This window comes from Thermochaetoides thermophila (assembly GCF_000221225.1).
Source record: "Thermochaetoides thermophila DSM 1495 unplaced genomic scaffold scf7180000011816, whole genome shotgun sequence".
NCBI classification, from domain to species: Eukaryota; Fungi; Ascomycota; class Sordariomycetes; order Sordariales; family Chaetomiaceae; genus Thermochaetoides; species Thermochaetoides thermophila.
The window spans coordinates 6051641-6065711 of NW_006383032.1; the positions used below are offsets into that span (position 1 = coordinate 6051641).

At 51.6% G+C, this 14071-nt stretch overlaps 5 protein-coding genes across 5 annotated transcripts; 3 read left to right on the top strand and 2 right to left on the bottom strand.

Annotated features, from left to right (window-relative positions):
- Window positions 1-54: 54 nt before the first annotated feature.
- Window positions 55-597, bottom strand: CTHT_0037560 (uncharacterized protein; the record flags this gene model as incomplete). Its single annotated transcript, XM_006694116.1, has 1 exon — window positions 55-597. One exon carries the CDS (start codon window positions 595-597, stop codon window positions 55-57), a length of 543 nt encoding a protein of 180 aa, XP_006694179.1.
- Window positions 598-4027: 3430 nt separating this feature from the next.
- CTHT_0037570 (class V chitinase-like protein) lies at window positions 4028-5721 on the top strand (the record flags this gene model as incomplete). The annotated part of the gene is made up of 2 exons (XM_006694117.1): window positions 4028-4510; window positions 4570-5721. The coding sequence occupies 2 exons, from the start codon at window positions 4028-4030 to the stop codon at window positions 5719-5721; spliced, it is 1635 nt and encodes a 544-aa protein (XP_006694180.1).
- An 880-nt stretch (window positions 5722-6601) lies between these two features.
- On the top strand, window positions 6602-7620 carry CTHT_0037580 (uncharacterized protein; the record flags this gene model as incomplete). The annotated part of the gene is made up of 2 exons (XM_006694118.1): window positions 6602-6757; window positions 6814-7620. 2 exons carry the CDS (start codon window positions 6602-6604, stop codon window positions 7618-7620), a joined length of 963 nt encoding a protein of 320 aa, XP_006694181.1.
- Window positions 7621-7824: 204 nt separating this feature from the next.
- CTHT_0037590 (uncharacterized protein) lies at window positions 7825-9819 on the bottom strand (the record flags this gene model as incomplete). The annotated part of the gene is made up of 1 exon (XM_006694119.1): window positions 7825-9819. One exon carries the CDS (start codon window positions 9817-9819, stop codon window positions 7825-7827), a length of 1995 nt encoding a protein of 664 aa, XP_006694182.1.
- Window positions 9820-11042: 1223 nt separating this feature from the next.
- CTHT_0037600 (pectinesterase-like protein) lies at window positions 11043-12050 on the top strand (the record flags this gene model as incomplete). The annotated part of the gene is made up of 1 exon (XM_006694120.1): window positions 11043-12050. One exon carries the CDS (start codon window positions 11043-11045, stop codon window positions 12048-12050), a length of 1008 nt encoding a protein of 335 aa, XP_006694183.1.
- Between the last annotated feature and the right edge of the window lie 2021 nt (window positions 12051-14071).

Here is a 14071-nt window from a genome sequence, read left to right on the forward strand (position 1 = left end):
AACAGTGAAGTGACTATCCAAGATGGCCTGACCGCAGCAACACCCGAGTTATGATCACAGGCTCAACCGATCCAAGCTCAACATGTCCCCACTCCTGACTCTCCTCACAACACCAAGCTTAAAGAACCTCTCCTCACCAGTCGCTGTTCGCCCACCAATATATAGCTTCTCAGCGCCCAGCGCCTCCCGGAACCCTTCGCTGCTGCTATCACTGCCGCGCCGACGGCTGTGGCTGCCTCCAACCGGGCTGCTTGACCCGCTGTTGCTACTGCTCTGTTGGGGAATGGGGATCCCAGTGCTGTGGTGATGATGGGAGTGATGCCGGGGCGAATGCAGAGGCAGTTGGCTGAGGACCGTTGAGCTGGGTGATGATGAGGATGCTTGGACAGCAGCAGCGGCGGCGGCGGCGGCAGTTGTGGAGGAGTGAATTGTGCGTGGTGCTGAAGAGGTGTTTTGTGTTGGGTTGGAGGAAGAGGATGGTTGGCTGGTATGTTTGTTCGAGGATGCAGAGGCGGCGCTGGCGCTGGAAAGGGAAGAGCCTTGTTGACGGAAGGCGGCAAAAAATGTCGAAAGGAAGAAGGGGCGCTGCGACGACATCTTACGAGTCATCTGGGTTGGCGATGTTGTTGATGAGAGAAGGATGGTGTTGGGTTGTGCGGCTGGAAATTTTTGTGCATCCACCGACGAAAGTTCGGGGTTATGGGACGATGGCAGGTTCCCGCCTGCGGCGTTGATCAATGTAAGCCAGTCGTACAGACGGGCAGCGTTTCCAAGTATGTTGCGACGGAGTACCCGAAGTAGTCTTAGAGATCCCCCAAAAAGTCTCTGACAAGATGGATTTGTATTGATCCGTCTCGGTGTTTGACCAGGACTGTTGACGTCGACCTCGAAATGCCGCGGCTTGGAGGCTATGTAAAGTATCGGTATCGCTATATCACAAGCGCAGGGTTTTGCACAACGCTGACGTCGGTTGCGTCAAATAGCGCGTGGGGGCTCTTGCGCTCCTCGTCGTCGCCGGCGGCACGGCTTATAGAAAGATGGTAGAGACTCGTGGATGCATCGATGGTCGGCCCCGCTGGGCAGAATCGAAGATCCTGGACATCGACGGCAAACTCGTCGAGTGGGATTCGGGCTGAGCATATGAAGGCATGAAGGCTCTGGGTCCCGGAACCAGGATACTGGCCGGGCTGACGTCGCAGCAAATGCAAACCCCGGCTGGTCTGTGCAATCGGCCATTCCCGGAAATGCTGGCCAATCACGTCCTTTGACAGCCTCGACCACAACCCTGGGCCGCGCCGCACAACGGCCCTCCTCTGATAGGCTGGACGGCAAGGCCCCACTCTATTCTTCAGTCTTTCATGCGGGGCAACGGACAGCCCAGCCAGCGCGCATCCAGGTCTGCAGCTGACAGCTGCACTGTACTCCTCCACTGGATGCGCTCTGCGTGGCATCCCGTTTCCACCAGCGTGCCTTGTGGGGGAACCTTGACCTCAACCTCTTGATGCTCTCACCGCCCACTCGCGTCCCAGTACTCTAACTTGACTACCCGAAAGTAGCAATGCGAGCCCAAGATGAGGCACACCAGACAAAATAGCTTTTATTCCTGATTTCACTGCCGGAACTCCGATCGTCTTCCCGACGGCCGACCGGGAGCCGCATCTCCGCAATGAGGGTTTATCGAGGGCAATCACATGGGAGGCGAAGAGCTCGCCAATGCACTTCGATGCATCCTCCCTTCTTCTATTCACGTCTCGAACGTGGGGCAGCGGGGCGATGGCATGACCATGTGTCCGTACCGACGCTAGACCCTCTCCCGCTGTTGCAGATCGAAGTCAAGGCTCACCGGTGGCGCGCTCGATCTTGGAAGTTCTCCAAACCACGTCACCACACGGTTTCCGAATAACATCCGGATTTTACGCAGATGCCAAACCCATGCTACCAGTTGTTGGCTGTTTTCCTCGATGAGGATTTCTTCTGTATGGCCGTGCTCAATGCCAGCTCTTGATTTCACTCCTTTGATCTTCCTGCCCACGAACCTGCCCGTTGCTGCTCTCTCCAAACGGGTCTCCAGAAGCACCTCTGAGAAGGGTCTCAACCATCATGGAGCCACACATTCTGCTTCTGACAGCTTCCTAATCCTTGACGTTCCTGGCATCATGCGCGAAGCCTGCAGGCCGAAAGCTGCATGCAAGAGCTTTTGGCAAAGGCATGCCCCTCACGGATCTGATATCATCAGGCGCTTTGAGACCAAGCGGCCTGTTCTGGAAGGCATGGTTAGCCCTGACTTATCTGTTTCAATGTTAAGACCCTGATAGCCCATTCTTTGCCGACCAACCCAAATTATTTGTCATGGAGCCTCAGTACCTAGACAAGCGTTCTCATTCAGCCTCTTGAGCTGTCAAAGCCCATCACCTGTCGTGGCTGAGCCGAATACTTGAACTAGTATCGTCAAGAGACTTTTCAACGTGTCGGTGTCAATATTGATCAGAGTACCAAAATATGTTCCTCTGACTTGCGCAAACTCTTCACTTCGCTGCCAAGCATCTGGCTGGAGCTGTCTGCTTTGCTGTCTGGAAGTCCGATACGGTATTGCAGGAAACACATGGTTATAAATCTGGGCAATGGTTCTTTCAGTCTCAGTAGAGTTCTTTTCTGCTGCAGTAGTATGGTCACTTGGTTCACCATGATGGTTGGGTGTTTCCCACCCGGATGAGCTGTCCCCACGTCTTTTTGTTGATATCATCGTATAAGTAATCTATTTCAATCCTGAGTTGTTGCCTATTGAGGCTGAGGATAAGGCGTTGTAACCCTCGGATGGATTATCTCCGAGGCATTGTAGCGGAGAGGTGGGCAACTGCCTATTCATGAACAGCACAGCTTTCAATTATTCTATTAAGGAGGCCATGCGGTAGTGTTGTAAGGAATGTTTAAATGTTAAAAGACACTCGGCTAACTTGGAGAAGAGATACAACAAAGGCTTGGTGAGAAGTTTATCATCACATGAGGAATGTGCATCAGATTGGCTTGCGGCAACCCGAAGGCTATGTACAGGAGACAGTCTGTCTCATCCTAGAAACCCAAGCTACTATTAGCCCCACAAACATAGAGCTCAAAACGACTACCATGACCAATCCTATCAGCGAAAGCAAAGAAAGTAGAAGAACGAAGTTTGACAGCACTTCTGCCGGGTGTTACGTATCTCTCCACACTTTAGCAAACACAAATCACCATCAGCAGGCATCATGAGAGATCCAGGGAGGCTTACCTCATGGACAGATCGTCTGCTCAGCATATTTCTCTATTAGTACTCTTCTTCGACTTTCCATGCGACTATCAGACACGAATTATGATCGGTGCCTAGATCGCAATGCATCTCGGCATATAGTAGCATTCTGTGGCTTGGCTGTGGTTGCATTTAGCAGCCGGGCCGTTGGAACACACAGTCCATACATATCTCCAATAGCGGAAGAGGCCTGGGTGCTAGCCATTATCCACGACTCACACCACGACGTTAATTAACTACCATTCGATCAAGACTTATGCCTGGCACGTCTCCCACTGGGTCTGTTCACTTGAACGGTGCTATTTGACCGGGGTCGTAAATAGGTGGGGCCCAGAGAGAAGTGCACTCTCGGCCCATGGAAGCGAAGCCCTATGAATCACGCCGTATCATTGAGTAGTATCGCGACTGTCCTCACCCAGGCGTAAGACACGGTAAGAGACCAATGCCAAGCCTGTATAATTCGGTTCCCGGCTCACTATGACAATAACGGGCAATATCACCATAAAAATTCTTCGAAGGATTCAATGCAGATACAGTTTAATGTCCGTATGTAGTAGAGGACAACATGGTGGGGTTATATTGCCGCAGTTTACTCAGGCCGTCCTCGATAGTGAGTGACGAGAGATCGTCCAAGTCGGTAATATAAGAGCGAGTCGAGCTCTCTCCTCAATTGGGGGAGGTTGGCTCAGCTATCAACGCAGTCCTGTCAGCAGGTCGGTGACCTGGTTCATACTATCAGCCATTATGGGTCAAACTTGCTCATACATTCTTGTTAACCCCGGTGACTCGTGCAGCAGTCTTGCCGCCAAATGCGGCATCACTCCTGCTCAGTTCACTCAGTACAATCCCGACCCAGCACTATGTTCAACTTTGATCCCTCGCCAGCCAGTTTGCTGTTCCGAAGGAGTACTTCCGGATCTCAGGCCACAGCCAAACACGGATGGAACCTGCTTCACTTACACGGTTCAGAGTGGTGACTATTGCTACAAGATAGCTGAGGACCATTATATCTCGGTTGCGGACATTGAGACTTACAACTCGCAGACATGGGGCTGGACTGGGTGTTCTGGTCTTCAGGTCGGCTCAAAGATCTGTCTCAGTTCGGGGGCGCCGCCCATGCCCGACCCCATTCAGGGTGCTGTCTGTGGCCCACAAGTTCCGGGCACCCCTAGACCGGCGAACTGGGCCGATCTTGCATCCCTTAACCCCTGTCCCTTGAACGCCTGTGTAAGCCACAACAGCAATGCTTTTCGACATCGTTTGAACAAAGAGACTGACCAATTCAGTGTTCCAAGTATGGATACTGTGGCATAACGCCAGATCATTGCACGCCAGTTAACCAAAATGGCCCATGTATCTCCAACTGTGGCACGGAGATCGTCAAGTCCACGCCGCCCCGAGAGTTTATCAAGGTTGGCTACTGGGAAGCCTTTAACGGGGATCGCCCCTGCCTGAACATGAGGGCGGACCAAATCCCATCTGGTTATACTCATGTTCATTTCGCTTTTGCCGGCATTGCCCCAGATTTGGCAGTCGATTTCTTGGGGCTTGAAGATGAGTTCAGACTATTCGCCAGCCAGACACGCTTCAAGCGCATCCTGGCGTTTGGTGGCTGGTCTTTCTCGACAAACAACGATTCGGTTCCCATCTTCAGGCCCAGCTTCAGCTCAGCCAGCAGACTGCAATTTGCACGCAACGTTGCCAACCTCGTTCAAGAATACAATCTTGACGGTGTGGACTTCGACTGGGAGTTCCCTGCCGATCCGGCCGAAGGTAACACGTACCTGACCTTCCTGGCCTCCCTCCGGAGCCTGCTTCCAGCGGGAAAGACTGTTTCTGTTGCAACCCCAGCGAGTTACTACCACCTCAAGAACTTCCCCATTGCCCAAATGGCGTCCGTCGTCGACTATGTCGTCTTCATGACCTACGACCTGCATGGTCAGTGGGACTACGGCAGCAGCGGGAGCCAAGACGGCTGCCCGAATGGCGACTGTCTGCGCAGTCACGTCAACCTGACTGAGACGAACTGGGCTCTCTCCATAATCACCAAGGCTGGAGTTCCTAGCAACAAGGTCGTCGTTGGCATTGCAAGCTACGGCCGCAGCTTCCGGCTTGCTGACCCGAACTGCATATCTCCGCTCTGCCGTTACACCGGGCCGGAGTCGCAGGCCGAACCAGGGCCGTGCACTCGCCAGAGAGGAATCATTGCGCAGGCGGAGATCGAGGCGATGACCGTCACCCGGAGATGGTATGAAAGCACCAGCGATGCGGACTATGCTGTATATGGACCGAATGGGAATACTTGGACGTCGTATCTGAGTGATGAGAGGAAGCAGTCCAGAATCAACCGCTATCGGTCCTTGAACTTGGGCGGATCGGCTGAGTGGGCGATCGATTTGGCAAAGTTTTTGCCTGGTGATGGGCTTCCCAGTGCTTGAGTGCTCTGACCCTTGTGGCAGATAGTTGTGGGAGAGGAGGATGGGAGCCTAGATGTACAGGAAAGAATGTTTATAGTACTGTATTTCGGCTCTGCTGAGTCTCCTATTTTCTAAAAGGAGTTATGGATTCTTCTGGGAAGTGATAGAGTTGGATAAAGATGTGTGAGTAAGGGTTTCTGGGCATCACAAATATGACAGAAGAGTATAATGAATCAATGATATTGCTCAGTGGAACTTACTGGGTGTACAACCTATCTTACATTTTTTTTTGTTTTTATTTTTACGAGTATGACATCTGAGCTGTTGTACTTGGCATGGAGATCAGCTTTGTGAGTTGCGATGTCTAGATTGCCTAATTCACTTGTTGTCGTTTTCTCCCCCATAATCACCATACCATCTATTGCGTTGTGTCTAAGCCCCGAGTGATAGGTAAAGTAGAAGAAGGGAAATTCCTGACAATGGTATATATGTGGGCATCGGTTATTGATCTCGCTCTTAATATCTGCGCTACCTGTGTAGCTATTGTGTGCAGCCTCGAGAGCACGTGCCATAATCTTCATTTGTTTGCTTTTCTCTGCATGTGTATGAGCCTCAAGACTTCGCCGCAGTTCTCTGAACCTATTCGAGGAAAATACCCCAGAGCCTGAAATTATCCCAGCAGAGCACCTTTTATTCCAAACACTGATTCTATATGATATTTCGACCTGACTTCAACCTCTTTGGTCCTACCACTTCCTGAATAGGATCAAAGTCGCGATCCCTCGGTATCTAAGATTCCCTTGCTCATATCTTTACTAAACTAACTACAACTTTTAACCCAAGGCTGTCTCACCTCTCTCGTTACCTTTCCCCCTTGCCGAATACGTTGTCATTTGAAACCATGGAGAAGATGACAGAGAGAATCTCTAGTCATGAGGAAGTTCCAGCCGAAGAGTGCATCGTTGTTGCTGATGTTGCGATCCCAGAACTCCTGAGAACAAGCGAAAGCATCAATGCGACCACAACGACACCTGCTCGGACGAGAGAACTCAACTCTGTATGTTACCATGACACCAAAGACCTCTGATCAATGCTGTGACTAACGCCTACCAGTTCTCTTTCTGTTCGCCAGCGCCAAAGCTCGAAACATCCCTCAGCGGCGCACCCATCCCGGAGTGCAGAGGCCCGAAGCGCCGCCGCCGGCTCAGAGGCGGCCAGGTTTCCGCCCCGACCTCCAGCGCCGAAGCTGCAGCCGGAGAAGCACAACAACCTGATGCCCACCGGGACTCCTTTTTCACCAAGCGGTACGCCAAACGGACGCGAATGCAGGCTGGGCTGGTCGAGTATTCCCCATCAGCCAAGCGTTGGCGGACAATCGACGCCACAAGCAGCAGCAGCAGCGGCGGCGGCGGCGGCAGCGACCAAACTGCCACGGACATCTTCGGGCCCTCAACACCCCCAGCCCAACCCAATGACATTCCGGCACCCAACCCCCCTTGTGCTTCTTGCGCCAAGCGGGAAGAACCTAAGCAGATACTGGAGGCCGCGACATGCAACGTGACCTACCTACACCAGCAGATGCTCACGTTTAAGGCCCTGTCGACCCAGCTGCGCAGCGAAAATGCAAAGCTGGAAGCACAGGTCAGGGAACTCCACCGCAAGCTGGAAGACCGGGCAGTGCAGACGCGGAAAGGAAGAGAGTTGACTCAGAGACCAGCTTTCGAGAGCACACCGGAGGTTGATATCGGCAAAGCCAGCCGGGGGGAGTGGGAGAGGGAATGTCAAGCTCTCCTCCAACAACTTCAAACGAAGGACGTCCTGATCCGGAAACAGGCTATCTATATCAAGGAACTCCTGGAGCTGAGAGAGAACATGAGCAAGGAGATGACTCAGAGTCGGGAACTTAGCCTGGAACAATGAAAGGGGCGTGGACAAGGTCAGGGAACAGTTTATCAAAAGTTGAATGCTGAAGTATGGCTATAGACTTCATAGTTTTCTGTCAATTTTACGACTATGATACCCACTACCACCATAGAAGTCTAAGTCAGCTCGGTAACCTTCCCAACCAGAGCCAAAATGCATAGAACACGGAGACAATGCTGTCTTCGACCATCAAGACATGAACTAATCCGATGCCTCCTCCCCAGACTTGACCAGAACATCTAATACCACGACCTTCCCATGCCTGACCAACTCGGCACTGGCATGAAGAACACCCTCCAACTCTTTGCGCCTGGCGACCTGGAACCGAGAGCCCCGGGTACAGCCGAATCCCTCTGCAATCGTCATGACATCCACGAGAGGCTCCTCAGCCAGCAGCACGTTCCCTGATTTGTTTTGTGTTACCCTGCCGCGCCCATTAGCGATTGCCTTCTTAGCGCGTTGGTCATCTCCAAACACCCGGCTATTCATCACAACCACAAGCATAGGCACCTTCTTGTTTGCCGCTGTCCACAGTGCCTGGCAGCCGGCGAGGAAGTCACCATCGTCCAGGACAGCAATTGGAATAAGGTTGTGCGGGGATCGACCGAGATGTTTGAGGGCGAGCGCGGCGCCGACAGCGTAACCGGGTCCCAATCCTGTGCGCGATTCACCGTAGTGTCCGAGATGGGCGAACGGATGCATCTGAATGAGTTCATTTCTTGGCCAATTGAGAGGCAAGCGGAGGAAGGAAATTGATGCTGGTGTAAGCACCTTGTAAAAGGCCACCGCAAGGTCCCTAAGGGTAATCTGAGGCGTATCCCTCATATTTAGCGTCGAGAATGCGATACCCATTGGGGTGAGAGGACTGAGAGGAGACGGTTGTGAGGACCCAGACGCTCGACGCCTCCATAAGGAGGACGATGAGGATGCATCCATCCCGCTGGAGTTCGAAGTGCTATTCCTCCCTGTCTTAATCTTTATCGGCTTGGTCTCAGGGATGAGATGCTGGCTCGCGACATGGTCATGATTTTGATGGGTTGATTGGGATGTAGCATCAATCGGGACAGTCTCGGGAGCGACAAGTAACTCCTCAATGAACTTGTCAACGTCAGCATGGACAGCTATGTCTACAGGCGGTTGGGCAGCGTTTTTGGACCAGTAATTGCAGGGAGATGGCTGCTCAAGCGTCACACTGACGACGCAGACCGTCTGCGGGGGTTCGCCACTTGTTTCCGAGAAGGCTGTCCTTAGTGTTCCTGATAGATCGACCCAGTTGAACGCAATGATGATCTCTGACGCGCGAATGATCTGGATGGCGTCTTCATCGAGAAGCAGACTTGGAGTGACTGGATGAAGCGGGTGGGGTGTGGGAAATGCTGATGGTAGCTTCAGATCCGTGAGGACATGGGCTTTGTACTTTGCAGCAAGACTGATGCGCTGACTCCAGGAGGATAGAGACCTGCCGACGCGGCCATAAAGAAAGAGACGGCCGTCTGGGGGGCTTGCGAGAAGGGCTTCTTGTACCCGCTGTACATCGACGCGCGCTGGTCGCGGGGAGTTCCGTACGGTATCAAGATACCTCGACACCTTAGGAAGGTTATGCACCAGCGGGACTGGGATCCTTTCTTCCTGAAGCGAAGCCCCAAGGCAAACGTAAGTCGGGCTTCTTGGGACTTGTACTGCAGTTGTAAAAGCAGTGATGATGCTCTGAAGAGCACCTTGGAGAGACACTGGTCGATCGTAAAACTTGAGAGGTTTGATGGGTGCTGCTTCATCCACCGTTTTCTGCATCCCGTCAGCCTGTAAATTGCGGCGTGTGGAATCCAGATGTTCTTTCCCTCCTAATATGGGAAATCCCACTCGGTCAAGGTGCGCATTATCGATTGCCACAAACGCGTTCATCAGCCCAACACCATCACGAACGGCGGCGGCCATGGGAGATGTGGGTAGAACCTTGGTAAACCCATGAGCGATAGCGATGGCATGATCCTCCAGCAAGCAAACCACGACTTCAGGTTGGCGATCGTATTTGTAGTTGATAATGCTATCCTGAAGGCCCCGAAAGCATGAACCGGGGACGAAGGCGATGTACAAGACTCCCAACTCCGAGAGCACGTCGATGATTGCATCGCTGCCAAAAAGAGGCAAGTCAGCCGACGAGTTGTTTGCTGCCGGTATCAAAAGCGCGGATGACATGATCGTTAATCAGCGTATGGTGAAAAGATTGAACTGTTGACAGGTGCTAGCAAAACATTGCAGATGTGAAGAGGTTGGGAACTCCTCCCCCTCCTCCCCTTTGCTATAGCCTCACACCTGAATGATCAAAACAGGCAGGATTGATCAAGGTGCAATCTCAAGGAACAATTGAGCATAGCTAAAAGGAATAGCAACTTCCTTGTCTTTGCGAGCAAACTCGAGTGACCTCCGGTGGTTACTTCTTGCATTGTGCTTTCTGGATCCTGGAGACGTTGAGCATATGGGATGGACCAAATCCTCTTTAGTGAGATCTATATCCGGTCTCAGCAATTCTATCGCTAATGTCCACTGAGATTGACTGTTAGTGTCGTAGGTAAGGAAATCAAAACGTACTTGTGGCGTTCCAAAGCTAGTCTCATGATGCCCCAAAACTGCCTTTGGTAGGTACTGGATGAAAAACTAAGCGAGCCATGGTTTGTCCTAAAGTATTTAAAAAAGGTTTGGCTCTCCCATAAGCCTTGATCTCAATTTGCTTCCAGGACAACGATCAAGGAAAAGCCTTAGTCTGGAAAGACTTTCTCACATGGGCGGATTCGACCATCTCTCTCACTATAAACTCCGAGAGATAGATGGTTTCGACACAAACTACTCGTTTTCATCGAGTTCTCGTCGACACTTGATTGAACTTGCAAGTCGATCCGATGCTGAAAGGATGCCATCTGTGGCCCGATCGGATGGGATCTAGTGCTAAGCCCCGCACCAACTTCAACTCCAAAGTGTTCAGGGGGTCGTAGCCGAAGAAAGGCGAACGGCAAATTCCACCAACCAGCAACCACATGAATTCTGAACTGGGAGAAATGATCGTTGTTGTTCCATCCGTCTTTCCTAGTTATCCGTCTTTCCTAGTTCGAAACCAAGACCCGTGTGTTTGTTAGATCGTAGACCTGGTTGACGGCGTCTGTTTCACGGCCGTTGGTGGAAACAGAACATCTACCGAGGGGCAAACCCTTAAATTGCCGACAACATGACATTTTTGGGTACGCCGAATGTCCTGCAGAGAGGATAAGAGACTTCTGGGAATTACAACGAACTAACCACATTTTAACCGGACGGGTATTTCCTCCCTCATTTAAGAACAATATCTTTCCCCTCTTCGCTTCTTTCGAGTCTGGTTCAGTGGCTCCTGACGCATTTTGTTTGCCTTCACTTTTTAACATCCCACCATGTTCTTTTTCTTTTCTCTTCTCCTGTCATTCGCGGTTATCACGAGCGCGGCGCCAGTATTAGAGGCTCGCGCTTCGCGGACCTCACCTCCTTCGGGCTGCCTGACTGTCGGCAGCTCGGGCAAATACAAAACCGTGCAGGCCGCTGTCGACGCCCTCAGCACGACCACCACTACAACTCAATGCATCTTCATCTACGGGGGCACCTACAGGGAACAGGTCTACATCCCGGCCCTCAAGTCCTCCCTGACCATCTACGGCGAGACAACAGACACATCTACATACAAGTCCAATACTGTGACCATCACCCAGGGAAAGTCCCAGGATGACTCGCCCAATAATGACCAGACCGCTACCCTTCGGGCGCACACTCCTAACCTGAATGTCTACAATATCAACTTTGTCAACACCCGCGGCAAGGGCTCGCAAGCCCTTGCTCTGTCGGCGCAGAAGGACAAGCAGGGTTTCTACGGCTGCCAGTTCAAGGGTTACCAGGACACCATCCTCGCGAACGAGGGCGCCCAAATCTATGCTAAATCCTATATCGAAGGCGCGACAGACTTCATATTTGGCCAGCGCGGCCGTGCCTGGTTCGAAAAGTGCGACATCCGTGTGCTGGCCGCCAGCGTTGGCTACATCACTGCCAACGGCCGCGACTCGTCCAGCAACCCGAGCTACTATGTCATCAATAACTCGAACATTGCCGCCAAAAGCGGTGACTCGGTCAAGGCTGGCGCGTACTACCTTGGTCGGCCGTGGAGGAACTATGCTCGCGTGGTGTTCCAGAAGACGAGCATGTCAAATGTCATTAATGCGGCTGGTTGGAAGGAGTGGAACACTGGCGACCCTCGGACAGATCATGTTGAGTTCGCTGAGTATGGGAACAGCGGTGACGGGTCTAAGGGTACAAGGGCCAGCTTCTCGAAGAAGCTTTCGTCTGCGGTTAGTATCTCGACTGTGCTTGGCAGCGATTACGAGAACTGGGTTGATGCTAGCTACCTCTCTTGAGCTGGCTGGGGTGTTGGAGCGAGAAGACATAAATAGGAGTGTACATAGCTCATCTCATTTTGACTAGGCATCTAAGTCCCATGTATATACGTTGAACGCTCTGAGGGCCGATGCAAGATCACCATGGATAAACTCATTTCTAGCTTTGTTGGTGAAACGGTGAAGGCATAAGTAATCGAAACAATACACTATAACATGCAAGTTCAGCTTCAGTTCTGGCCCGCGCCGTTGTGGCTGTTGATGTCAAACGGGGTTGTCGAGGAGTTGAGTGCGACAGATGGATTATCTGGAACGAAAAAAAAAAAAAACAAAGTAAACTACTTCTATCGACCACAGTAAAACATACCTAGGATTACGTGTCCTGCTAGAAGGGGGTCATTAGAGTTCTTGACCGCAAGGGAGATACTCTTCCACTGAGGACTCGCCAGATTTTGGTTAGTCTGGATATCTTCCTGCGAAGAATTGCTTCATGCTCCCTGTTCCAACCCCCGATCTTGTCGCCTGCCTGAAGCGATGAAGCCCGAAGAGGCTATGTTGATGACTGGTGGCCACAACTTGGTACGAAAGACGAGATCCCATCTGGCTACAAACGACTTCAGCATTACACACCGCCCCATGCCCACCCACTCATGTTGGGGCTTCCTCAGGCTCTGGAGGTGCCTACATATGGGGACTGTCAACATCTGGAGTCACCTGCTCGGCTGTCTTACCTTTTTGCAGCCTGCCTTATTGCATGTCGGTCCTATGATAACGCACATTCTCCCACAATATGTGACGGATTTGCCTTCGGCGTCTGTTTTCAGTAACCCTCTGCTTCGACCTTGGCACTGCCTTTCCTACGCTGTGAAGTTGCTCGTGTCAAATCCATCACCTCTACGGAAAGCTAACCATCCTGATAATACGTGTCTTAGCGATTTGGTAGGGACATCCATGACACACTACGCTTTCTATGGTTGGCCGGTCGTTCAGAAGGTGTGTTGGAGCATCATCATCTGCTCTGTAGTGGCTACTGAAGGTGTCCTCTTCGACACATGAGGTGGGGGGCAAAATGCGAACACGCTGCAGCGGGGTTCTTTGCTTTGCTTGGGCTATCGATAATGATCTCGCTGTTACATGCCGATGGGGAGATGGATTTGGATAGAGCAATCAATGGGATCGGATTTGGCTAGTACCTTGCCGAGGGATTCATCCTACTTGTTGGGGCATGTCTACTCTTTTAAATAATGCCAGAAAGTTTCACCCCTGGATGGGTTGATATCTGGAGCTATTTGCACTAGCTCTTACGTGCCTGTACACACCTCGGCACAGCATGTAATATTGTTGCGCTCATGGTCAGCTACCAGTACAACCAAGGCTATGTCGGATGCTAACAAGACAGGCCAACCAAGAGCTCTGACATAGCAAAGACTTCTGGGTCGTCTGGTTGAACAGTACCAAGAACAGAAATGCAGAAATAGCACAGGGATGCATGGGAAACCCCACATTAAGTCAAACGACTTTTTGGACGCTGCTGCACGCTAGCAATACCCCGGGTTTTCGAGGGCTGTGTAAAGGATTGCGTTGGTGTAACCCTCTAATGGGGAACCCCCACACTGCTGCTGTTAAATCCTCGGATCATTCACAGTGTCAGTAACTTGATAGTCGTGCTTCTCTTGTGTCTATAAATCCTAATCACTTCATCTTAAGCGCATAGAGTGTGAAGGCATGTGAATACAAGACCAATAACATCCGTGTATTGACGAAGCATGGGTTCCATCTGGGAGTGGAACATTTTTCGGATGTGAAAAACAACCCGCTGCCAAAGCACAAGCTGCTGTCTGTAAGAAGTCAGGCCAGGCATCTGCAGGTGAATATAATACTGCAGGCTCAGGACGGAGGTCTCCGATGGAATGAAGCAGTTTTGTTGAGTGTCAAGATGGGGACATTGAGATAGGTATCGCCAGACAACTGCTGGTCGTCTCTGCAGATACGAGTTGAATAATAGAAATCCACAATAGACACAACGGGTTGCGATTAAGATT